The 25,574-nt window shown below is 40.4% G+C and overlaps 3 protein-coding genes across 3 annotated transcripts in view; 2 read left to right on the top strand and 1 right to left on the bottom strand.

The window, feature by feature from the left end:
* On the top strand, positions 1–6,034 carry LOC126911834 (MIP18 family protein galla-2-like). The gene is made up of 2 exons (XM_050700793.1): positions 1–350; positions 4,858–6,034. Exons 1-2 carry the CDS (start codon positions 74–76, stop codon positions 5,046–5,048), a joined length of 468 nt encoding a protein of 155 aa, XP_050556750.1. The 5' UTR covers positions 1–73; the 3' UTR covers positions 5,049–6,034.
* The window catches only part of LOC126911831 (protein LSM12-like), an 83,408-nt gene that overhangs the window by 40,568 nt on the left and 17,266 nt on the right, over positions 1–25,574 (top strand). The gene's annotated exons all lie outside the window — the stretch shown is intronic.
* Positions 5,660–24,654, bottom strand: LOC118281208 (gelsolin, cytoplasmic-like). Its single transcript, XM_050700705.1, has 19 exons — positions 24,514–24,654; positions 24,034–24,108; positions 23,146–23,338; positions 22,378–22,493; positions 20,479–20,656; positions 19,094–19,185; positions 18,779–18,892; positions 18,014–18,145; positions 17,386–17,491; positions 16,954–17,074; positions 16,162–16,297; positions 15,591–15,729; positions 12,882–12,976; positions 11,955–12,077; positions 11,486–11,606; positions 9,510–9,655; positions 8,620–8,730; positions 7,350–7,475; positions 5,660–6,135 (listed from the first exon to the last, which is right to left on the bottom strand). Exons 1-19 carry the CDS (start codon positions 24,577–24,579, stop codon positions 6,079–6,081), a joined length of 2,247 nt encoding a protein of 748 aa, XP_050556662.1. The 5' UTR covers positions 24,580–24,654; the 3' UTR covers positions 5,660–6,078.

The raw sequence follows: 25,574 nt of genomic DNA on the forward strand, positions 1-25,574 counted from the left end.
TTTTGACATTGCCAAAATACATTACTTTTCTCTGTTGTTTTTCTCATCGCGAGACACTATTAAACTAAACAAAATGACGAAACTAGCAGACAACGTAAACCCAAACGTCTACGACAAGGGTTCGGAGCGGGAGAAGACTTCAGAAGACTATAATGAAGACATAGAAGATTTGTTTGATGAGCGGGAAATTTTCGATTTAATTCGCAATATTAATGATCCCGAGCACCCGCTGACGTTGGAAGAGCTCAGAGTTGTGGAGGAAAGTAATATAAAGGTGGATAATAAGGATAATACGGTCGTTGTAAGCTTTACGCCGACTATTCCACACTGCAGCATGGCTACGTTAATAGGTAAGATTTTACACTAACAATACAGTAAGATTTTTTAGTTTTAATTCCGCTTATACAACTTAGGGGCCGTTCAAGTATTACGTAAGCAGATTTATTGCAATTATTTACCCCCCTCCCCCTTGTCAGCAAAAGTAAGCAAATCTTTTACCCCCTCCCCCATGCTTACGTAAACATTTGTCAATTAATGTATTGTTTTTTTAATTTTATAATGTTATAATTATAATTTGAAAAATAAGAAAATAGATTTAGGATAGAGATTATATTTTACTGAAACGGTATTCAACATAGAGTAAAGGACAAAAATATTATATCTTACTAACATAACAAACTTATTTTAAATTTTTGGTACATATATTAAATTCAAATTAACAGTCTTCAGTCCATGAAACCCGAATCCATGATTCTAAGTTTTCGATGACATTGGATTGCTTCGATTGCTGCTCAGTGTTGTGAGTCTGCTCGCTTTCATCCGATTTTGGAATGTCTACGTCATTCTCATCGAGCCATTCAACATCATGGTGCTCTAAATTTTGAATAATGCACATCAGTTCATTAGCACGACGAGCAGCGACTCTTACAGGTCTAACTTTCCTATCAGTGTGCGTGTTTACTTTCTTATGGATCTTTTCGATGTGACGATTTAGTGACTTGACGGAAGCATGATAAAGACCACACGTTTTGCATGTTCGACTTGATAGCCTCAATTGTACCGTCGGACAAAAATAATCGTATGGCATTTGCAGGAAATCTTTGAGTGAAGCACTTAAGCGTAGAGCTAAATTGACTGGAAGATTAAGAAATTGCCCTCCTTCATCTAAAACCAAGTCATCAACTGTTTGTTTTACTTTTACAGGTGGTGGAAGAAACCTGTTGTCTAGTAATCTAAATAGTCCACTTCTTGGACGACAGCATTCTGTATTTCTACATTTTACAATTTGGAGCAAGTATTGGCTTTCACGCACATGTTCTGAATACCATTTAATGTCTGGAAAATCAGGAAGATCTTGTTCACCTGCCCCAACATATTTTGCATTAACATTATAGCCATCAATTTCCATTGAACTCCATACTTCAGCTAATACTTTTCCTGCAAATTCGAAATTAGATCTTTCTAAATGTTCATCAATTGTAACGCCACGTTCATCCAAATGAGACCCAAAATGGTCATGAGGCAATATTAAACCAGCCAGTTCCCGACTAAGAGGAGCCATTCTGCGCTCTACTCTGTTATACGCACTTCTTCCGGGAGCATTGGTAGCTAAAAACAATGCATCGAGATCATGTCGCTTAAAGTGTTGTATAGCAAACCCTATGACTTTTTGATAACGCGGATTTTCATCTGGCCCTCCATCAACCGTCATGATTACCACTGGTTTTACTAGTCCATGGTCAGTTTTAGCTAATGGTCGAAACTCTTCAAGTTCGAGAAGCGTCTCGAAATCCTGAGCATGAGTATTAGCAGTAGATGAACTATGCTTTCCACTTCGAATAGCGATGTATGTTGGTCCAGAATATCCAACGGCTTGCGGTTGTCCTAGCATATTGGAAGTGATTTTGATACCAGCATAAACAGATGGTATTAATTTATGACGCTCAGCGATTACCCAATCGTGATCAGGCAATTTGATTCTATATTCCATGTGCATTAGAAGAGGTGCTTGCTTATTTGCCGCAGTTACGCCAATAGGGACTCGAGCTTTATCATCTTGAGATATGAAAAATACTTGATCTGGTCCTAGTATGGATGCTATGTTCTCTAAATAATGGATTGATGTTTCAGCGAACTTGCTATCTAAGTGGCTCTTGTGGTGATCAGTTTGAGCCCGAATGAGCTTAACAGGGACTGTCGATACATGTCTTCGTCCCTCTGCAGAATTAGATTTTCTGGGAATCAAACGAAGATATGTCCCACTGCGACTAATGTCAAATCCCATTTTACGTAATTCTTGTGTGAGTTCATCAAGAGTTTTTACGCTGCGAATTGATTCCGTTCGTCTTCTATCATCTGCTGCACTCCCAAATAAAGCTATATCCGCGATTGTTTTCAATAGTAAAGGTTGATTGCTTTCAAGATTAGGACGTCCCACTGAATCCCTCAGAGATAGTCTTTTTTTCATTTCTGGATTTTCATGACAAATATCTTCTAACTTTCTTTTCATACCATCCCTGTGTTTCTTCTGGGCAACTGCGTTTTGAACCTTCCTGTTTAAAGACTGTTTTGCTGTTTTTATTTCCTCGCGCAACTTAATGATCTGTTTATCAACTTCAGCACGGATTGACATAGTATCTCTGGCAGAATACAAAGCATTCAAATTTTTTTCGAGTAGAGCAATCTTATTTTTCATAGCTTCCTGAGAAGGTTTTGGTCTCTGTTTATCTGTATTTTTATTAATTTCGCATTGCTGTTGTGATTCATTACCGGTTTTTATTTTATCTTCTTCCTGTTTTTTAATATTTGAAGCTGGCTGTGTAATTTGTGTTTTTTCTGCAGGTTTACAGGTTGCCTAAAAATAAAAACTTTCTATGGGTTCTGCTAAAGATTCTCTTATTAAGCTACATAAATACAAAGTATGGCAATAAATATGGTAAATACAAAACCCTATGGCTTTAAATCTAATATCTTTAAACGAGCAAATCGTTCCGGTCACAAAATACAGGGTGTTATAGTCTATTCAAGTAGGTATTTAAAAGAATATAAACAATCTTGATATGTCTTTTTATTGAAATATGCAATTATAAAATCAGATATCTGTAAAGGTGCGTACAGACATCGCGAGGCTTGCGCCGCGAATGGTTCGTCTCGCATACATCAACCTGAGGCATGCTACGGCACATGTATACGTGCGAACCATTCGCGGCGCACGCCTCACGATGTTTGTACGCACCTTTATGTATTTACAGAAAAGCAATTTTTTAATATTGGTTGAGTTTTTAAATGAATCACAACAGATTTTACACAGTTTACAATTTTAAACCACATATTTCAATAAAAAGACATATAAAGATTGTTTACATTCTGTTAAATACCTATTTGAATAGAGTATAGTTTTCTGTAGGTATATAATATATATGTATAAAACTGACATCCTGTATTTTGTGACCAATTGACGGAATCAATTATAAGAAATAAATCTATATAATGAATATTACCTCTATACTTTAAGATAGGCCATAATATTTTCTAATTAGCAAAGAGAAACTTTTTGGCGATTTCTAATATTTCTAGTAGGTACCTAAATTGATTTCGTCACTCACCTTAGAAAAAAATGTAGTAAATTGGATTTATTCTTAGTCGCTGCTTGCAATTCTTCTTCGATTCTCTTAGATACAATAATATCTAGTTCCTTGTCGGATTTTGCTTGTAATTTATAATTTCGCCACACTTCGTTAACTAACTTTTGTACATTTTGTACTTTCGTACTTGTATGAGATTTTTTAAAACTTTCAAACAATTTTTGGTATAACTTGGATTTGTCTATTTGAAATGACATCTTATTTAAACATTAAACTTTGGATAATGGAATGAATGGTAACACAAATGTTAACTTGCTTTACTATGCTTACAATACGTCTACTCGCTATAGCAGCCAAACGAAACAATACACTGATAGAGGAAATTTAGACAAGTGAACAGCGCGCGGTAATTCCCTTACTCGGTTCTAAAGCGAGTAGGGGAATTACCGCGCACTGTTCACTAAATGTATGTATTACTTGCGGGAATCCCCGAAAATGCTTTTCGTTTTCAAGCAAAGACAATGTGTGGGTTGCCATTCGTGTAAAAAAGAAAATAACTACCGATGACGTAATCATCATCTAGACTCCCCTACCCCCATGTCATCCAAAATAAGCAAAGTAAAGACCCCCCGCCCCCCATAGTGCTTACGTAATAATTGAACGGCCCCTTACTGGATTGTATATCTTATTGTATTGTTAGTGTAGCATGGATTTCCGCAAAGTAACACCTGATTCTATTCTATATAGGTAAGATTTTGTTTTGTCTGTGGCCTTGTGAGGTTGTTTACAGATGATATGGAGTGTCTTCTCTCTCTTCTCTTTTATGGGCTGGAGCCCGGTAACCTGTTAGATAGTCCGCAGCTCCGAAAATACATTATGTCTTGGTAACATACCCATTGTGGCTAAAATAAGCCCATGGGTCAAGTAATAAAATCTATAATTCATTCACATACTCTCACTCACCCACTACTCATGCATGAGAGCCCTCCCATGCATGAGATGCTGATAGGGCTCGAAACCTACCAACAACAAGTACCAATGTGACTTTCAGAGTTATATGTACTTTCTAAGATTTTTTAGAAACCACTGACTAAGGTGAAGGAAAACATCGTGAGGAAACCTGGGCTTATAAATTCTAATTATAAGTTAGAAATCGCCAACCCGCATTGAGCAAACATGGTGATTAATGCTCAAACCTCAGTGTGAGAAGAAGCTGTGAGATGTGATGTGACATTCTCATGCATATATTAACATTAACCATTTAATTTTACAGGTCTATCAATTCGAGTCCGTCTCCTTCGAGCATTGCCCAGCCGTTTTAAAGTGACCGTAGAAGTCTCCGAGGGCTCCCACGTATCTGAGCATGCGGTAAACAAGCAGTTAGCGGATAAGGAGAGGATAGCTGCTGCGTTAGAGAATAAGAATCTAGTGCAAATAATTAATCAGTGTATTGCTACGGTCTAGGTTGTAATAAGGTAGATGACTAATGTTTATTTTAATGTCCGTCTTGTAGATTATTTTAAAATATTAGACACGTATTTTTTATTTTCTCATGGAAACAAATACTTTCGAAGATATATTGATTTGAAATATCGCGTGTTGTCACTTCTAAGTACGTTTTATACGTAGAAATGACGTATTTGTCCCCACTCCTAAACTTTGATTCGTTTTATCTAAGTATTGTAATCTTATATGACAAAATATAAAAATATGTGTCTAATATTTTTTCATTACCTAACTGACGGACTAAATAGATTTTTAATTTTCATACCCCGTCATCATCCCTATTAGGGATAAATGCTCATTTCTTTTGTATATGAGAAGGACTTTGCCCAGCAGTGGATCTGTTTACAATCTTATCTATTACTAGCTACCCGCCCCAGCTTCGCATGAGTGCAATGGTGATATATTATGCATGTATTATACATATAAACCTTCCTCTTGAATCACTCTATCTATTAAAAAAACCGCACCAAAATCCATTGCGTAGTTTTAAAGATTTAAGCATACAAAAGGACATAGGGACAGAGAAAGCGACTTTGTTTTATACTATGTAGGAAATAAAACTCGAAATGTTTAAAAAAAAATGTATATAATGTATATTTTATTTTAATAAAACAATATGTAATAAAAAAAACATTTTTGATTATATTTATATCCTTATAATTACATAGAAAACATAGTTGTTTAAGTTTTTAAACTGACATGGTCACTAACACTAGTATTAGAACTCGAAACGAGATATTTACCATGTTTTTCTATTTTTATGATGTTCCAATATTTCGGTACTGTGTCAGCAAAAAACGAACGAGAAAGAGGGTAGACCGATTTGTCTGCTCTTAAACATCCACCCGCATATACTCCAGTTCATCCGTGATCATGGCGCTTGCAACAGTGCCGAAATATCGGAAACTTATAAAAATAGAAAAACATGGTAAATATCCCGTTTCGAGTTCTAATACTATAGTTGTTTAAGCCCTAATTTTTACTTTTTTTACTTAGAATTGGCTGCTTTCGTTTCATTCTTGATGTCTTCATAAGATGTTTGGTTCTGTGAAAGAGGTAATATATAGTAATTAATGTCAATCTATTGTCTCTAACCGCCGTACTCAGAGTTATTTAAATGGTCACTTAACCCAGTCCTTAGCAATTGTTTTCGATACAAAATCGTTACCAAGGAATAGTTTAAGTAATCATTAAATGTCTCTGAGTGCGGCAGTGATTGTTGAATTTAATAATATATGTTATTTTAATCATAAACATTTAATATTTCAATACCGACAATGGTAGGTAGTGTGTTTTATATTAGGTATACTAGCAAACCTGGCGAACTTCGTTTCACCACCAATGAGTTTCCGTGTTTACCTGTTTTCCTGCTTTTCTCTTAATTTTCTTTGCTAGGTATATACCTAAACGGAGCCCGAGACCTTTCCAACGAATGCAAAACCGTGGAAATCGGTTCGTGCGTTCCACATTAATCGATTGGTGTGGTAGCTTTAATTGATCGACGGATACCGGTCGACTAACCAAACGATCGATTGCCGGTCGACGTAGATTGATTATATTCCGGCCGGAAACTATCGATCGACATCGACCAATCCATTCCACCATCGACAGATAGTATCTATCGGCTATCGATCGATTGATGTAGTAGGAACTATTGATCGATATCGACCAATCCATTCCACCATCGACAGATAGTATCTATCGGATATCGATCGATTGATGTAGTAGGAACTATCGATCGATATCGAGCAATCCATTCCACCATCGACAGATAGTATCTATCGCTTATCGATCGATTGGTGTGGTAGAAACTATCGATCGACGTCGACTAATCAATTCCACCATGAATTGATCGCATCTATCACAAGAGACTATGACCTCTGAGTTTGTTTCGGCATTTCTTCTCAGAGTAGTCCGATAGGAAATGCTGGCCTCATCTAGTTATTTAAGAGATTGACGTGTAAAAGAGTTACATTGTAACCTATTTGCAAAAATAAATATCATTTATCATCGACGATCGCTCGATTGGTGTGGTAACACCCTTAAATCACACACCGCCACACTCTTTTTTTTTGAGGGGGGAGAATCATCCAATGACTTCTCCCACCTTGGGCGAGGCGAGAGGGAGTGTCAGACTCTTACTGACTAAAAACCACCCCGTTCCTTCTCCTGCTTTTCGAGCCGGGGCCCCGGTAAACCCGCTAGGTAGTCCGCAGCTCCGGATCACCGCCACCCTCTAAATAGCCAATTTCTACTTACATCCCACATAGCGGTGTCCCACTCGGGGAAGAGTTTCCGGAACGCTCCCGGTTCCTCTCCCTGCTTTACGAAGACCACCAAAGCGTTGTCCACCGTACGGTCCAAGCCATCATCTTCTATGTACTCCTGGAGACGAATAGAAGAGAAATTATTTATTTATTATCATAAGGCACGTCAACAGAATAAACACCAACATTAAAGAAAGACAAGATGAAGACACAAGATCATGTGCAAATGCAAATTAGTAAAAGAAGTCTTATTATAATAGAAATCAGTTACTTTTTTTAAGTGGGGAAATCATCAAATTTCTTCTCCCGCCTTGGGTGAGGCTAAAGGGAGTGTCAGACTCTTACTGACTATAAAGTAAACCCGCTAGGTAGTCCGCAGCTCATTCATAATATTACACTATAAATTAAAAAAAAAGTAACGATGGAGTTTCTTGCTCATTCTTCTCCATTCGAAGCTACACTTTGGAACGACCACCTAGCTTCACTGACAGACAGACTGACGGACAGCTCAATTTGACATTTCAAAACTGCCAAATCTAGGATTAATTGAAATACATGCTTTGACTTTATTTGTCAGTAAAGCAGTATCCTCCGACCAGGCGAGGTGATCGTGTCTGGCAGCTTTCTGCCCAACTGTTGTTCGTTGGGATTTTCTATACATGTTTATTCGCATGTACAGTATAGTTAAAAAAGGTATTAACTTTTTTTGCAGTAATAATTTCTGACAATAAGCTGACGATTTGGTAAATGAATTGGCGCCCAACTGGGACCACTAAGACATTTGAAGTAGGCCCAGATGGGCGCCAGTTTAGAATCTATATATTAATACGTGATGCAAAAACTTTGGACCCCTTTTTATGAAAATTGAGCGGTCGTAGGAGCATAAAATTCGGCACACTTATAGTTTATGTGTATTATAATATTTTTCAAAAATAATGCGTATAAAGTACATTAAACCAATAAATAATACATTACACGCACTACCATGCATAGTATCTGATCGTATTTGACAAAACGTCAAAATCAACAGACATTACGATGATATTCTCACGTCTCATATGAATATAGAGATTTCCTGTTCATGATGTGTCGGAATATATTAATTTGAATTTTACAAAACTAATAGCAATTCGTTAAATTAAAAATTATCCTTGAACGTATGTTAAATGGTATTGTAAATTAGTTCGTATATGGTCGAATTTCGACCACTTGGCAACCACTAGTTTTCATAAATCTGCTTAATATTTGGTTGTAAGTTGTACCTTGATAATATCGTTCCTTGCCATCTTGACTCGCTCCGGGATTTTCTTTCCTTGCCACAAGTAGAGCTCCTCGCCGGTGTCCAGAATGTACACTCCATCATCAGACAGATCCTGGGACATAAATGTTGGAGTAGTTGAAAAATTAAGGTCTAGTATTACTAATCTAATATTAGTAAAAGAACTAGTTAATTGAGAGTGTGTGAAGCCATGCTTTGGCACGAATGGGCCGGTTCAACCGAAGTGATACCGCGGCCGAGCTGAAAACCGCTTTGAAATATAGCTTACGTTGTGTGAGTGAGGTTACCGGAGGCCCAATTCCCCAACTTCCCAATCTTCCCAATCACCGATTCCCCAACAACCCTTAAATTCCTAACCATCAAAAGGCTGGCAACGCACTTGTAACGCCTCTGGTGTTTCAAGTGTCCATGGGCGGCGGCGATTGCTTACCATCAGGTTTACTGGTATCCCATTAAAATAGTGTGGTTCTTGTAAATAAGCCATGCTAGAGGCCCAACGCGAGTAGCAACCCGACAGACGCCTACTATTCATGAATATGAGCCTCTAGCATATGTCATATATGTCAGTTCTTCGTCAAACAGTTACGTGAATAAGCCAATAACATAATAATTAATTTAGTATGTCTCACGAAAGTTATAATAAAAATTTTCATAACTTCTCATATAGAGGAAGCTCATAGTTTTTTTTTATCTAAATTTATTTAGGGGCTTTTATCATAGATATGTCAGCCCCATCGTACCCTTTTACATTAATTGTTTATTTGTATACAATTAGTCTAGAGCTACTTAAGAGATTGTTATTCGTGAAGGACCAGAATCAAATAGCACAGCTTTTAGAAGCTCATAGTTCAATTGTGGACTAGACCTTTTTACCTGTTGCGTGAACTCCGTGTCGAGATCTTCGAAGGTAATCTTCTTGGTGATGCTGACATTCACAGCTGTGAGGGTGCGAGGGGCTGTCACTCTGCGGTTCACCGCGTTCCTCCAGCCAGAACCACTCTTCTCTTCAGGCTCGCCACCTGTAAACAAGAATATTAAGTGTGTGAGAGCCATGCTTTGGCACGAATTGGCCAGTTCGACCGGAGTGATACCACGGCCGAGCAGTACACCGACGTGAAACAATGCTTGCGTTTCGTTGTGTAAGTGAGGTTACTGGAAGCTCAATAACCCCCCAATTCCAGATTCCCCGACAACTCCTAAATTCCTAGCCCCAAAAGGGCCGGCAACGCACTTGTAACGCCTTCGTTGTTTCGGGTGTCCATGGGCGGCGGCGATTGCTTACCGGGTTATACCATTAAAAAAGATATACTTTATTATTTTGTTGGTTAAGATCATTATTCTTTGAAGAGGTTTTGAGATGTGCTGACATCAGATAATGAAAGATAACTTCAGAGAATTAAAGAATATGACATATTGTTCCGAGGCCTTATGGGAGTTTGTTATACGTTTAATGAAATCTAAACGAGAGCGCTTTGGGACCGTGATTGCTTGATTAATTCACGCTGGCCAATCGGAACGCGCTCTCTTTTCGATTTCGGAACGCGTACCAAGCCCTCTGATAAACTAATATTTCATTAAGAGCCACTTAGTGAGACATAGTACCTAAACTATAACCTTACTTGTTTTACTAAGGGTCATATATAGAGCTTGGATTTTCAGTTACTTCACCACAGATTCAAGGGCCCAGTAGGGTTGATGCCTGATGTGGAGCTGCGGACTATCTAGTGGGTTTACCTTTTTTTTTTTTTTTTTTTCTGGGGGAAAATCATCCAATGACTTCTCCCACCTTGGGCGAGGCGAGAGGGAGTGTCAGACTCTTACTGACTAAAAACCACCCCGTTCCTTCTCCTGCTTTTCGAGCCGGAGCCCCGGTAAACCCGCTAGGTAGTCCGCAGCTCCGGATCAGGCATCAGCCCTACTGGGCCCCATCTGTGGTGGTCTGATGGCTCTTTGAGGCGCGCGCGGAACGCTACGCGCCGTACGCACGGGTCTGGTTCTGTTCGGGCGGTGAGCTACCCTTACTCGCCGCCCGCAGGCCCGCACTTACGGTGGCCGGAGATCGTCCCGCGATCCCCGACGCCCGGGGTGTCTCTCGCGACGGCTGGGGCGTGAGGAGGTTTGTTCTCTCACGCGCCCCGCCTCCTCCTTGGCTAGCATGACTGCTTCGCAGAAAGAGGAGACGGCATCCCAGTCCCTCTCGCTCCGCACCATGGCCTGAACCAGTGCCGGGCGCGAGAGGTCGCCGTCGCCGACCACATCCCTGAGGACTTGGCGGTGCTCAGCCCATGCAGGGCACACCGCCACCGTATGTTCTACCGTGTCCTCCGGGCGGTCCTCGCAGTGATGACACCCGGGCGTTTCCTCCCGCCCAATAAGGAACAGGAACCTACCGAAACTCCCATGTCCGGTAAGCACCTGCGTCAGGCGGTAGGTGAGGACGCCGTGGCGCCTCTCTAGCCACTCCTCAAAGAGGGGACTTACCGCTGGGATGACAGCGAGCCCAAGCGGGTTTACCTAGGCTCCAGCTTAAAACGTTGGAACGGGATGGTTTTTAGTCAGTAAAAGTCTGACTCTCCATTTCACTTCGCCCAAGGCAGGGTATTTTTCCCCTAAGAAAAATTAATAAAAAAAGCCTTGGGCGAGGCGAGAGAGAGTATCAGACTCTTACTGACTAAAAACCATCCCTGTCCTTTTTTTGTTTTGAGGTGCTGAAATCATCCAATGCCTTCTCCCGCCTTGGGCGAGGCGAGAGGGAGTGTCAGACTCCTGCTTTTCGAGCCGGAGCCCCGGTAAACCCGCTAGGTAGTCCGCAGCTCCGGATCATCTATAGAGTGAATTCATTTACTTACCCAAAGCGTCCCAGAACTCTGGCGGCTCGCTGCCTTGCTCCACGGTGCTGATCTCCTTCTCCTCTCCTACCAGCATCTTGACGAAGGTCTTCACCGCCGCCTTCTCTTTCTCATTCGATTCCTGGAGAGAGATTGTTGGTGGTTAGGGGTTGGTTGATAGATAAAAAACATCATTGTCGCCACACGCTGCTCATGAGGAAGAGTCCCTCTGTGACTCGAAACTAGTAGAGCTTTTCTCAAATGTACGTGAGTAAACCGTGATTTTTAGTTACTGTAGTATGTCTCACAGTTAGATGGAGTTTCTTGCTCGTTCTTCTTCATTCGAAGCTACACTTTGGAACAAGCACCTAGCTTCACTGACGGACAATTCAATGTGATGTTTCAAAAGTGTCTAATTAAGGGTTAATTAAAATATATGACTTTGACTTAGTATTGATTTTCATCTGTAGTTAAAATAATAAATGCTCACATTTCCAATCCACACGTAGACGATGTCAGCTAACTCCAGTACGTAGACATCATCATCTTCCAAGTTATCAGCTGTCTCTCCGACCTGAACGGCTCGCATGTCGCTCAAATCTGTACCTTCCACCTAAGGACATAGGGAGTATATTCGTTTATTTTTATGCTATGGATGATGGTTATAAACTCCTGCAGCACCAAGGAGGTGAAGGGAGAGGGGATTGAGGTGCAGTATTTACAGTTCAATAAATACTTGAATATTTTTTGAAACTTTGCCTCACCTTAGGATTTTATCCTTTTTTTTATGGAATAGGAGGCAAACGAGCAAACGAGTCACCTGATGGTAATATAATGATCTTATAAGCGTGGGAGAGCCATGCTTCGGCACTGAAGGGTCGGCTCGACCGGAGTGATACCACGGCTTCACAGAAAACCGACGTGAAACAACGCTTGCGGTGTGTGAGTGAGGTTACCGGAGGTCCAATTAGCCCCATCCCAATCTTCCCAATCCTCGATTCCCCAACAACCTTTAAATTCTCCCAAAAGGCCGACAATGCACTTGTAACGCCTCTGGTGTTTCAAGTGTCCATGGCCGATAGCTTACCATCAGGTGATACGTCTGCTCGTGTACCGGCTTATACTATTAAAAAAACTGGTCAAAGGTGCCCCATAGTTAAGTATGAAGTGGATTAATTATAATCTTATATATTACTAGCTACTTCCGCGCGGTTTCACCCGCTCTGCTCGGCTCCTATTGGCCATACCGCGATGTTTTGTAGTCTATAGCCATCCTCGATAAATGCACTATCCAACACAAAAAGAATTATTCAATTCAGACCAGTAGTTCCGGAGATTAGCGCGTTCAAACAAACAAACAAACTCTTCAGCTTTATAATATTAGTATAGAGTATAGATAGTATAGATTAGTTCTTACCCTAAACAGACGAGTGCTGTTCTCATCATAGTTTCCTTCGGCGTTGGTTGGCTTGTAATCGGTGTCCTTGCCTCCAAATACGATGGCCAGGTTGCCTGTAAAGAGTAATCTTTTGTTAAGTATTGCGAGGGAGAGCCATGCTTCATTAATTCATTCCTATCACATACTTTTATATTTACGTAGGTCACCTTACTTTTTTCACAAATATATTGATTTTTAAATATTGCGTGACGTCTCTTCTAGGTTCTACCTTTTATATTTACGTAGAATTGACGTATTTACTCCCACTCCTAAACTTAGATTCGATATATCTAAGTATTATTACCTTATACGACAAAATAAAAAAATATGTGTGTAATATTCTTTCTTTCATTATCTTACTGACGGACTAAATAGATTCTTAATTTTCATACCCCGTCATCATTCCTATTAGGATTACGGTTGAAACTGATTTTAGCCTTCCACAACAAAATAACAAGAGTCTAAATAAATAAAACTATCAATAACAAAAAATAACAATAACAAGACCAGTAATATTCAAGTATTCAAGTATTTATTGCATTTATAATGTACACAAGTCACAAGTGTTAGAAAATATAGTATTTAGTCACAATTATGAACCCTGTCGGGCACAGCAAAATATAAAATTCGTAGGAGAGAGTATCACACCTATATGTATAATATCACACAGCTAAACACCCTTTAAATAAAAACCAAATTTGCCTAAATAACGTTGTCTCCACGCTCGATAGATGGCGTTGTACGATTCCGTACATTTCCTGAATCGCGCTATGGTTTCGTTACACGCGTTTGGTTAGGGTGCGCGGTCGGCTTGGCATTTCAATATAATATACATAAAATAATCAGGTTGATCAGGTTGAATAGGGGTCCGGCAGTAGTATTTCATATCAACAAGGATTTTTTGTAGAAACTCGTTGTCGTGAGACTATCGAGTTTTATAAAACTTTAAAATAATTTTATATGTCTTTAAACTGACATTGTCACTGACTATTAACTGTTTTACAAGTGCCGAAATATTGGAAACTCATAGAAATCAGATATACATGGCAAATATTCCGGCTCAAATTTAAAAAAAAATCCCGCTAAATTTTTTCCTTAAACAGAATGAAATGGGACTTTTGACACAATGTTTATAATTGTGATTTAAACATTTGTACCAATTTTCAGCTAGGTGTGAATTTGTCGTGGGTCAAATGTCTAATTTGACCGGACTAATTTTAATTTTTGAATAATTTTGTTTTAGACAGCGCAGTCCCTGTCGGGCGCCAGTTTGAGTTGGTGTGAGTTGGCGCCCAAATGGGACAACGTCGCTTTGTATTTTAATGTTTAATTCAAATTATTTTGACTGCCTCGTTGTTTGAGTGGTCGCAAGCGCGACTGCCGGACAAGGGGGCTCAAGTTCGATTGATTGTAAGTCTTACTGGGCTTTTTTTGGGTTTTCAAAAATTTCTTAGTAATAGCACGGAGTTTGGAAATGTGCCCGGTATATGGTTCACTACCTATTACATGGGACTTACAACATAAATTGTGGGTATACATTGGTATTATGTGCCATAATGTGCACTTCTGCCTACCCCTACGGGGATTAAAGTCGTGAAGTTATAATAGAAAAATAATGGAAAATTTTGTTTTATAGAGTGCAGTCCTTGCTAGGCGCCAGTTTGTGTTGGTGTGAGTTGGCGCCCAAATGGGACCGAGTTTCTTAGTTAATTTTTATACTTCACATCACTGTAAACAGTATGATTTGGTAGTATTACGTTGGTTTTCTATGAAGCTGTGATATCACTCTTGTACGGAGTCAGTAAAATATGAAGTAAGTATATAAAGTACTAAACGGATGACATAATTATTAAAAGAGAAATTATCTACTAATCTAATCCAAATCTTTGTTATACAAACTTTGTATGAAATAGATAATATCTTAATATCGTCACGCCTTTTATCCCCGAAGGGTTAGGCAGAAGTGCAGATAACGGCATATAATTGTATGCCAATGTACAATGTAGACAACTTTCTACAATTTGCGTTATAAGTCCCACGAAATAGGGAGCCTAATGCCATATACTGGACACAGAAGAGCTGTAATGCCTGATACGCTCATTTTTCGTATATTGTCAGCCAAGATGATAACAAATATGTGATTAAAATTAAGTCATAAGAGGTTTCCTCATACGGTATATATTATTCATTTTGAAAAATTCCATCCAAAGGTTGTCTAGAAGAAATCGCCGTGTGTGATAAGACCGCCCATTGTACTCAAAATACTACTAAAATGTAAAGGTATTTTATGCATGTGTGTAATAAAGTATAAAATAAATAAATAAATATACAAAAAAAAAGATAAAAAAATTGAGGAGTGATGAAACAATTAAATTATCCAACATAGCGTTACGCTCAGATTGCCTGAGACCACACTCCCAGAGTATGTGATGGGCGGATTGCTCATGTTGCAACTCCGCTGTCGAACATTGGCACCATGGTGAATCAACGAGTTTAAATGAGAACATTTGCTTTTAAAGTTGCCATGGCCAGTAAGAAACTGGGCAACACAGTGATCCACCTCCAGCCATGTCCTCTCCAGTCGCTCATGCACGGATGGAAAGAACTGGTAAAGGTGACGGCCCTTGGTAGAAGATTCCCATCTGCACTGCCATTTAATTGCCACCACATGATGATGGAGAGACCTACCTTTGAAGATAATGAGGAAATGTCTCGGTTCCTTCCCTTGAGGCACCTTCACGACTGCAGCATCGTCTCCGAGCTCGTCTTCCAGCTGAGCGACCAGCTCAGCTCCTGCCTGCTTGTCGTCAGCTGATGCTTTGGAACCCTGGAAAGAGGAGGAAGGAGGAGGGGTTAAACTATGAGTTTTCTCCATACTGTATATCATTACAGGTAACGTCATGCCTTTTATCCCCGAAGGGGTAGACAGAGGTGCACATTACGACACGTAATACCACTGTGTGTAAGTCACATGTAATAGGTGGTGAGCCTATTGCCATATACTGGACACAATAACAGCCTCTGTGCTACTACTGAAAATTAATTAACCCCTACGGGAAATAAAGGCGTGACGTTATAAAAAAAAACTTTTTGACGGTTTGAGCATTTGCGCGGCCTGGGTTCTTCTGGCTCGGTCTTTCGGATCATTTAGCAACGCGGCGGCAATTACTTACCATCAGGTGATCCATCTGCTTGTTTACCAGCTTATACCATAAAAAAGCGATCTTAATACAAAGAGTTACAATCAAGAGAGACTTACAATCCAGTAATACACAATGTAGTTGTCCTCTCCATCCTCCTCAGTGTATTGGTACTTGACCACATAGACCTCGCTCTGGTACAGCATGCCGCAGCCTGAGGTGAAGTCTTCAGTCACGTCAGCGCCGTCACCAACCCTGGGGATTAGGGAACAGATTTAGAGACAAATTCAATATATTTTTTATGGTATTAGACAGTAAACGTCGCAATCGCTGCTGCCCATGGACACTTGAAACACCAGAGGCTTTACAAGTGCGTTACCGGCTTTTTGAGAGTTAGAAATTTAAGCGTTGTTGTTCGGGATTGGGAATGGGAAAGATTGGGAACCTCACTCACACAACGCAACACAACGCCAGCGTTGTTTCACGTCGGTTTTCTCCTCGGCCGTGGTATCACTCCAGTCGAACCAGCCCAGCTGTACTAAAGCACGGCGACCACACACTTAAAGTCCAGTTAAGTCACCATTTAGAGTATATTATTGCATGACCCTGACTGAACGCATTTTTAAGAACTAAACGAACATAGTGCATCAATCTACTATACTATCTATACTTCTATACTTACTAATATTATAAAGCTGAAGAGTATGTTTGTTTGTTTGTTTGAACGCGCTTATCTCCGGAACTACTGGTCCGAATTGAATAATTCTTTTTGTGTTGGATAGTGCATTTATCGAGGAAGGTTATAGGCTATAAAACATCATGCTATGACCAATAGGAGCCGAGCAGAGCGGGTGAAACCGCGCGGAAGTAGCTAGTCAACAATAAATTAATACAAAAAAAAGTTTACTGACCTGGTGACAGTAAGAGATCCCTCTCCATTATCAGGCATGTACTCCCTTGCAGCCGCACTCTTACCGATGTACTGAGCCACCTTCTGGTTCTGCTCAGCATCATCAGAGTCGTAACCGGCATCTGTGAAGAAGTCATTTTAAGTGTGGGAGAGCCATGCTCCGGTACGAATGGGCCGGCTCGACCTCACAGAAAACCGACGTGAAACAACGCTTGCGTTGTGTTTCGTTGTGTGAGTGAGGTTACCGGAGGCCCAATTCTCCCCTTCCCAATCTTCCCCATCCCCGATTCTCCAACCACCCTTAAATTCCTAACCCCCAAAAGGCCGCCAACGCACTTGTAACGCCTCTGGTGTTTCAAGTATCCATGGGCGGCGGCGATTGCTTACCATCAGGTGATCCGTCTGCTCGTTTACCATAAAAAAAGATACTTACCATCAGATACGGCTCCCATACTCCTGGTGATGACAGTGTTCCAGCTGACGAAGTATTGCTTGAAGGTCGAGCACTCGGAGCCTTCAGCCACCTTCGTCACGTTCACCTAAAAATAAAATATAAAATCTAGATTTATCAGTTTCAATAAGAGTGGAATCAAGGTAAGCGTTCAGAGACCCGCATCGCACGCATCGGACGGATCGCATTAAACGGATAAATTTTTCAGACTGCGTCCACTGTATCGACAGCGATCGGATTGTCGATACGAGTATCAGCAATCGGCTTGCTGATACCACTTTCATTTGGATTGTTGGCATCGGCATTCCGTATGACGTCATCGGTACGCATCGCATGTAGGCCAGGCAAGGGGTCTCGGGTTCGATTCCCGGATCGGACAAAATATTACTGGGCTATTTCGGTTTTCCAAAAAATTCTCAGTAGTAGCACGGAGTCTGGAATTGTGTCCAGTATAATTATGGCAATAGGCTCACCCCTTATTACATGGGACTTATAACACAAACGGTAAAGTGGGTTTACTTTGTATAGTGGCATTACGTGCCATAATGTGCACCTATGCCTACCCCTTCAGGGATAAAAGAAAGAAAGAAAGAAGAAAGACAATACTCACCCAAGAAGGATAATTCTTAGCCTCGAAGTACTGGTTGGCGATATCATGGTAAGCCTTCCTCACATCGGCGCTGACTTCAGAACCGATCCAGATGTACACTCCTGAGCAGGGAGTGTCCAGGATAAAGACTTCCTGAAAGGAGAGTAACAGCTTTAGAAATAGGATCGGCAGCATTGGTTTATTTGGAGGAAGTCTGTTAGATATACAGTATCGCGGCGCGAATTCAGGGGCCTTAGTCTGCTAATACTAAGGCCCCTGAATTGGACGGAGCTATGTAGGTTGTATAGCTCCGTCCCTCTCGCACTGCTCAATGATCGACCATTCTGACACAATTGTAATAGCAGACTAAGGCCCCAGTTCATCCATAAAGCCGTGCTTCGGCACTGCTGGCCCGGCTCGACCGGATTGATACTACGGCTTCACAGAAAACCGACATGAAACAACGCATGCGTTATGTTTCGTTATGTGTGTGATATTACCGGAGGCTCCCCAATCTTTCCGATCTCCGATTCCATTAAATTCACTGAGGGGAGTGGTTTTCTTTTTCTTCTCCTCTAATAACATCTGATTTATTTCGTTGCGGGATCCAAGACAGTCATTCATGTCTTTGGGACTCGTCGGATTTCAGTGTTTTCATGGTTGTATCTACTGTAGATCCTGGCTTACAGGAGTTGCAGCGGTACGGGAGGTTGTGGCGGACTTGTCCCATAGAATGAAATAATTATAGCTATGATGATGGTTTATGTATGATGATAATATACTTACATCAGAAGTCAAATGGCTCTGCTTGTATGGTTTATTCAGGGCCACCACATCAAAACCATCACCAAGCATCACTCGGTATAGGTAGACAGCAGAAATATCATCACGATAGTAAGTCTGGAAGAGAAACGTCAGTATAATACAAACAACCACGCTACCATCAGTTGACTGGACAATCTCTACACTACACGAGTCACTATTTACATGTTACCATTAGCTCATGACGATACCTAAGTACGTATCGCCTGGACAGTCCACGCTACCATCAGTTGACTGGACAATCTCTACACTACACGAGTCACTGTATAAAATACTTACCGTGCCAGAATCATCGCTTGCAATTTCATCTTTGGATCCTGATCCAAGGGCTTGGAAGAATTGGTCATAGTCTTCATCGGATGAAAACTCATCTGAAAAAGAATGGATACATTATAATCTGAACTGTTTTTTATGTCTCCTCATACGTGTATTGGACCAACGGTTTCATTGGTGATAAGTGCATGTTTCCTTTTTTTATGGTATAAACCGGTAAACGAGCAGACGGTTCACCTGATGGTAAGCTATCGGACTGTAATATGATGTGAATCTCTGATTTCTGCGAGTTTTAAGTTAAAGAAAAGAAAATATATCAGGTATATGGAGGAGATTTAACGGACTGTGCAGCAGCGCTCTCTGATAAACCTGAACCTTTTATACTGCGATCTCCAACCCGCCTGCCTGCGGAGATTATGGCAAACCCTCTTATGTAGATGAGGCTCATAGTCCAGCAGTGTAACTATTATTTATACTGCACGGTTGGTGGGGTGACATGACAACAGGCTGCCGTACAACGTGTAGTGGGTTTGATTCTCGCATGGAGCAACTCTTTGTGTGATCCACAAATTGTTGTTTCGGGTCTGGGTGTCATGTTTATGTGAACTTGTATGTTTGTAAACGTACCCACGACACAGGAGAAAATTCTAGTGTGGGGCAATAAAATATAAAAACGATTGATAATGGTTGACGAATGCAACCGAAAATAAAACATAAGATAAGGGCAGGAAGACCAATTTTTGTTTATCAGCCGGTAGGTTTGTAAAAAACCATTTTTTAAACAAATCTTATCATTTTTGATATATATCATATCTATGCACCATTCTATAATAAATCCGCAAAAATATAAATATAAAGATAGTATTTTCCTGTCCCTGATATTGGAACTGATAAAACAATAATGTAGATGACTAATTTTTATTTTAATCTCGGTCTTGTAGATACCACGGCCTCACTGAAAACCGACGTGACACAACGCTTGAGTTGCGTTTCGTTGTGCGAGTGAGGTTACCGGAGGCCCAATTCCCTCCTTCCCAATCTTCCCAATCTGGTGTTTCAGTTGATGGCGGCGATTGCTTACCACCAGGTGATACGTCTGCTCGTTTACCGGCTTATACCATAAAAAAATATTTTAAAACATTAGACACGTATTATTTATTTTCTTACGGAAACAAAATAATAATTTCGAAGATATATCGATTTGAAATATCGCGTGACATCACTTTTAGGTACATGTTGTTTAAATATTAAGGAAAGGAAAGTCCATTTAAATCTATTTTAATTAATTGCCTCTTGCGGTTTCCATTGGCGCCGGCAATTGCTTACCATCAGGTGACCCATCTACTCATTTACCATCTTATACCATACATAAAGCATTGTAATTCCTTTACCAATAATTTCAATGGTAGCTCTTCCATTATGATTGTCATCTCTGAGCTGATTGGCCACGCTGATGATCTTCCTTCGTTGAGTAGCCTTCGCACCTTCGGGCATCAGGACGAAGATATCATGGTCTACCTCCAGAATGAAGCAGTGGTCTTTGGTCAGGGATGAGGATTCGGATGGTACCTGGTGAGGAGAAATGTGGTGTACGATTAGAAGAATACAAATCACTACATAGTATAAAACAAAGTCGCTTTCTCTGTTCTTATGCCCCTATGAACGCTAAAATCTTTAAAACTACGCAACGGATTTTGATGCGGTTTTTTTAATAGATAGAGTGATTCAAGAGGTAGGTTTATATGTATAATACATGCATAATATATCACAATTGCACTCTTTTTCGAATTCGAAGCTGGGGCGAGTCGCTAGTTTTGAATAAAGTCACCTCTCCTCATTCCCTAGCTGTTGTATGAGCTGATTAAAGAATATTTTATTTAAGTGTGGGCTCGCCACGCTTTGGCTCTGCTGGACCAGAGTGATATCATGGCCTCACAGACAACTTGTGAATACTTGCGTTTTGTGTGTGAGGTTATTAGAGGCCCAATTACCCCCTCTGCCAATCTTCAAACTATAACACAAATGGTGAAAAGTGGGTGTACATTGTATAGCAGCATTACGTGCTCTAATGTACACCTCTGCCTACCCCTTCGGGGATAAAAAGCGTGATTTTGTTGTATTTTTACATACATACATTGCAAATTAAATAAAAGGATGTAAAAAAAACATACGATGCGGCACAAATGTAATCATTAGCACATATTATGATTATGATAACAAATGATAGTTTATCATAAATAATATGTTGCAATTCTTGCATTATTAGCTACTATCAATAATACCTATCTTTTTATTAAATGCAGTCATTCCGTTTACTAAATAAATGAAATCATTAAACAAAATATTTTTTAATCTTTATGATAATAAAAATGGTAATGTCACGCCTTTTATGCTCGAAGGGGTAGGCAGAGGTGCACATTACGGCACGTAATGCCGCTATACAATGTACAAACACTTTTCATAATTTGTGTTATAAGTCCCATGTAATAGGGGTGAGCCTATTGCCATATACTGGGCACAATTCCAGACTCCGAGCTACTACTGAGAAATTTTCGAAATACCGAAAAAGCCCAGTAATACTTTGCCCGACGCAAATTCGAAGCGGATTGTAAAAAATTAAAAAATAAGGATATCCAAATTCTATCAGAAGTCATTATGCTTCAACGTGAACGAAGTCGCGGGCCACAGCTAGTATATGAATAATTATTATCAGAGATTTTTATATTTGTATTATCTAATCGATATTTAGTTAATTTGTTTAGCCTTGACTTTTATTAATGTTTTGACTAAATAGACTTTGTTTTATAGTATAAGCCGGTAAACGAGCGGACGGATCACCTGATGGTAAGCAATCGCCGTCGCCCATGGACACTTGAAACACCAGAGGCGTTACAAGTGCGTTGCCGGCCTTTTGGAGGTTAGGAATTTCTTGTTTGTTTAATACCGAAAAGCTGAGTTATAATCGAAACCGCTGATACGTCTGACTGGATACCAACTTAGACCAGGTTGGTTCTGAGTTTCTCTTTAGACAAATGACTCCCAAAATTTAATGGTTCTTAGGGAATCAGGGATCCGATAATCCTTATTCACACAACGCAAGCGTTATTCCGAGTCGGTTTTCTGTGAGACCGTGGTATCACTCCGATCCGGCTCATTTGTTGCTTTCCCACAATGAAACCACTTCGAAAATCCTAAAAAACACCAACAACACTTTGGTCTATACGATAACTGAATCGTAGACCCCCTTACTCGACAGTGGCGCCACCACCAGCCCTTTCTCCCTCACTTACCTCCTCAATCCTCATGTTCTCACATCCTGAAAGCTTCAACAGCCTCTTCTCAGCTCCCGCGTTGGTTTCCACTTCAGTAAAACCTGACTCGTTACCGCCTTCCATGTATCTGATAGCTAAAAATATACAGATGTCATCATAAAAAATACCCCGGAGCTGCGGACTACCTAGCGGGTTTACCGGGGCTCCGGTTCGAAAAGCAGGAGTAGGAACGGGGTGGTATTTAGTCAGTAAGAGTCTGACACTCCCTCTCGTCTCGCCCAAGGCGGGAGAAGTGATTGGATGATTTTCACCCTCAAAAAAAGCACTCAGAAAGTGCCACATTAAAATGTGTACAATTGGCAACGTGTGTGTAGTATGGGACGCTAGATGGAACATAAAGTGGGGCGCGGTTTGTAACGTCCCGCGCTCGGTAAAGTAAAGTATCACGCGTTATGTTAAATGGAAATCCAGTTATGATATCTCCTCCAAGCAAATACAAAATTTGCTTCATGGTCACGCCTGCCTCCCATTGGGGTAGGTAGAGACTATGGAATTCATTATCTGAAGCCACTCAAGGACACCAGACGAGTTAACAGCAGTCAGCCTTTTAATGATTGAAGCTTGAGTATTGGAGATTAGAGATGGGAAATGGGAGATTGTAGATTGTAGATTGAAGATTGAAGATTGAAGATTGAAGATTAGAGTTTGGAGATAGGGGATGGGGCCTCCAATGATGGGGTTTGTTACGGCACGTAAAGCAATACAACATAATAAAATACACCATACCAGGTTTAAAATACCCGAGGAACCTGCTGGACTCATGGCCCTGGACCTCCCGATGATGCACTGCCTTTCCCCCCAGCATATCATCCAGGGTGACTGTCCAGATGGCTGCGGATCCCTTCTTGTCCTGGGTTGTTTTGCTGCCGAGCCAGAAATGGGCGTCATAGCTCAATGTGGCGTTGGATTGGCCTGATGTCTGGGGAGAGAAATTGAAAATAATAATATACGAGTATCTATACTATACTAATATTATAAAGCTGAAGAGTTTGTTTGTTTGATTGTTTGTTTGTTTGAACGCGCTAATCTCAGGAACTACTGGTCCGATTAGAATACTTTTTTTTTGTTTTGGATAGCGCATTTATCGAGGAAGGTTATAGGCTATAAATCATCATGCTACGATCAATAGGAACCGAGCAGAGCGGGTGAAACCGCGCGGAAGTAGCTAGTATAATATAATATTAATAATTAATTAATACGACCATTATAAACAGACCTGGTTCGTGCGGAAAGATCATATATAGTGAGGCCATGATATACTGGTGTTGTATAGCCGTACTCAGAGTCATTTATACAACGTCACGCCTTTTATCCCCGAAGGGGTAGGCAGAGGTGCACATTACGGCATGTAATGCCACAGAGCAATGTACACCAATTATTCACAATTTATGTTATAAGTCTCATGTAATAGGGGGTGAGCCTATTGCCATATACTGGACACAATTCCAGACTCCGTGCTACCACTGAGAAATTTTCGAAAAACCGAAAAAAGCCCAGCAATACTTTGCTCGACCCGGGAATCGAACCCGAGACCCCTTGTCCGGCAATCGCACTTGCGACCACTCGACCAACGAGGCAGTCGAGCTGTTGATGTGATGTGATATAAGTGCATACCTTTAATACAATGTATGAATCCCCATTATAAAATTTTCCGTAAGATTTTGATGGTATAGCGACAGGTTCAAATTGCTGAAACAAAAAAACCAAATAAATACATACTATCTATAATATAAAAATAAGTCGGGTTTTCCTTCCTGACGCTATAACTCCAGAACGCACCGATTTCCACGGTTTTGCATTCGTTGGAAAGGTCTCGGGCACCGTGAGGTTTATAGCAAAGAATACAGGAATAATTGAAGAGAAAAGCAGGAAAACGGAAAATAATAGGTGGCAAAACGGAATTCGAATTGCTAGTAATTTTTATAATAACTATCGTGAGACATACTAAATTAACTAGAAAATCACGGTTTAATAGAGAAAAGCTCTACTAGTTTCGAGTCATAGTTGCTGCTCATGATGAAGAGTCCCTTTGTGACTCGAAACTAGTAGCTTGTCTCCTAGAAAGATGCTGTTTTAAAAAAAACGTATGCTCACCTCAATGGTCCAGATTTCGATTCCCGGATTAGCACCGGCCTCAGCGAACGCCTCGTGTGTCGCCATTTCACTGCTTTATATTATAAAATAAGACTCCAATTATTTTTTAATGTCACTTTTACCTGTAAAATAATAAAAGAAGTTTCATAACGGGCAATAGTTGGTTTATACTTGATTCACGATTCAACGTCACGCCTTTTATCCCCGAAGGGGTAGGCAGAGGTGCACATTACGGCACGCAATGCCACTGTACAATATACACTTTTCACCATTTGTGTTATAAATCCCATGTAATAGGGGGTGAACCTATTGCCATATACCGGACACAATTCCAAACTCAGTACAGTTTTGTAATTAATGCACTTAATGACATACTATGGGTCTTTTTCCAGAGATGTGCTATGCTACGTTGCTGTGGATGCGTTTGACTTCCACTAATCACATTCATTGGTACACGTAGCATAGCACTGGTGGAAACGAACTCGGCTAAGCTATGTTTTTTATGCGTGATGTATAAGACGTGTGTTACTGATGACTTCCCTACTATCGATACATCGCTTACTCATCTTCCTCGCACAGCTACAGCTTAGTATCAGTGGAAACGGTCACATAGTTTCACAGCTTAGCTATTACATCTTCGTAGCATAGTTACATAGCATATCTCTGCTGGAAAAACACCCTTATACCCATGTGGATAAGAATGATAATGAGTAATGAATACATTTCTATGAATGTGTAATATTTGATGAGTCGTTTATTACGATGATTATTCTTATCTAAATCGTATGACTAATGTTGTTATGTCAAATGAGATAATAAGTACCAACCAACTGACTGCCAGAGAGACCGACCACCACAGATGGGGCCTAGTAGGGCTGATGCCTGATCCGGAGCTGCGGACTACCTAGCGGGTTTACCGGGGCTCCGGTTCGAAAAGCAGGAGTAGGAACGGGGTGGTTTTTAGTCAGTAAGAGTCTGACACTCCCTCTCGCCTCACCTAAGGCGAGAGAACTCATTGGATGATTTCCCCCCTCAAAAAAGGGGGATATGGTAAAAAAATA

This window comes from Spodoptera frugiperda, chromosome 19, assembly GCF_023101765.2.
Source record: "Spodoptera frugiperda isolate SF20-4 chromosome 19, AGI-APGP_CSIRO_Sfru_2.0, whole genome shotgun sequence".
NCBI classification, from domain to species: Eukaryota; Metazoa; Arthropoda; class Insecta; order Lepidoptera; family Noctuidae; genus Spodoptera; species Spodoptera frugiperda.

What these genes read in the sequence shown, in the direction of transcription:
- LOC118281208 (XM_050700705.1), bottom strand. Translation starts at nt 24,579, where the DNA reads ATGGCGACACACGAGGCGTTCGCTGAGGCCGGTGCTAATCCGGGAATC. An exon ending in AGAACATGAGGATTGAGGAG is followed by an intron (nt 20,657 to 22,377) that starts GTAAGTGAGGGA and finishes TCTCCTCACCAG; the next exon opens with GTACCATCCGAATCCTCATC. An exon ending in GGGACACCGCTATGTGGGAT is followed by an intron (nt 6,136 to 7,349) that starts GTAAGTAGAAAT and finishes CCTCTTTCACAG; the next exon opens with AACCAAACATCTTATGAAGA.
- LOC126911834 (XM_050700793.1), top strand. Translation starts at nt 74, where the DNA reads ATGACGAAACTAGCAGACAACGTAAACCCAAACGTCTACGACAAGGGT. An exon ending in CAGCATGGCTACGTTAATAG is followed by an intron (nt 351 to 4,857) that starts GTAAGATTTTAC and finishes TTAATTTTACAG; the next exon opens with GTCTATCAATTCGAGTCCGT.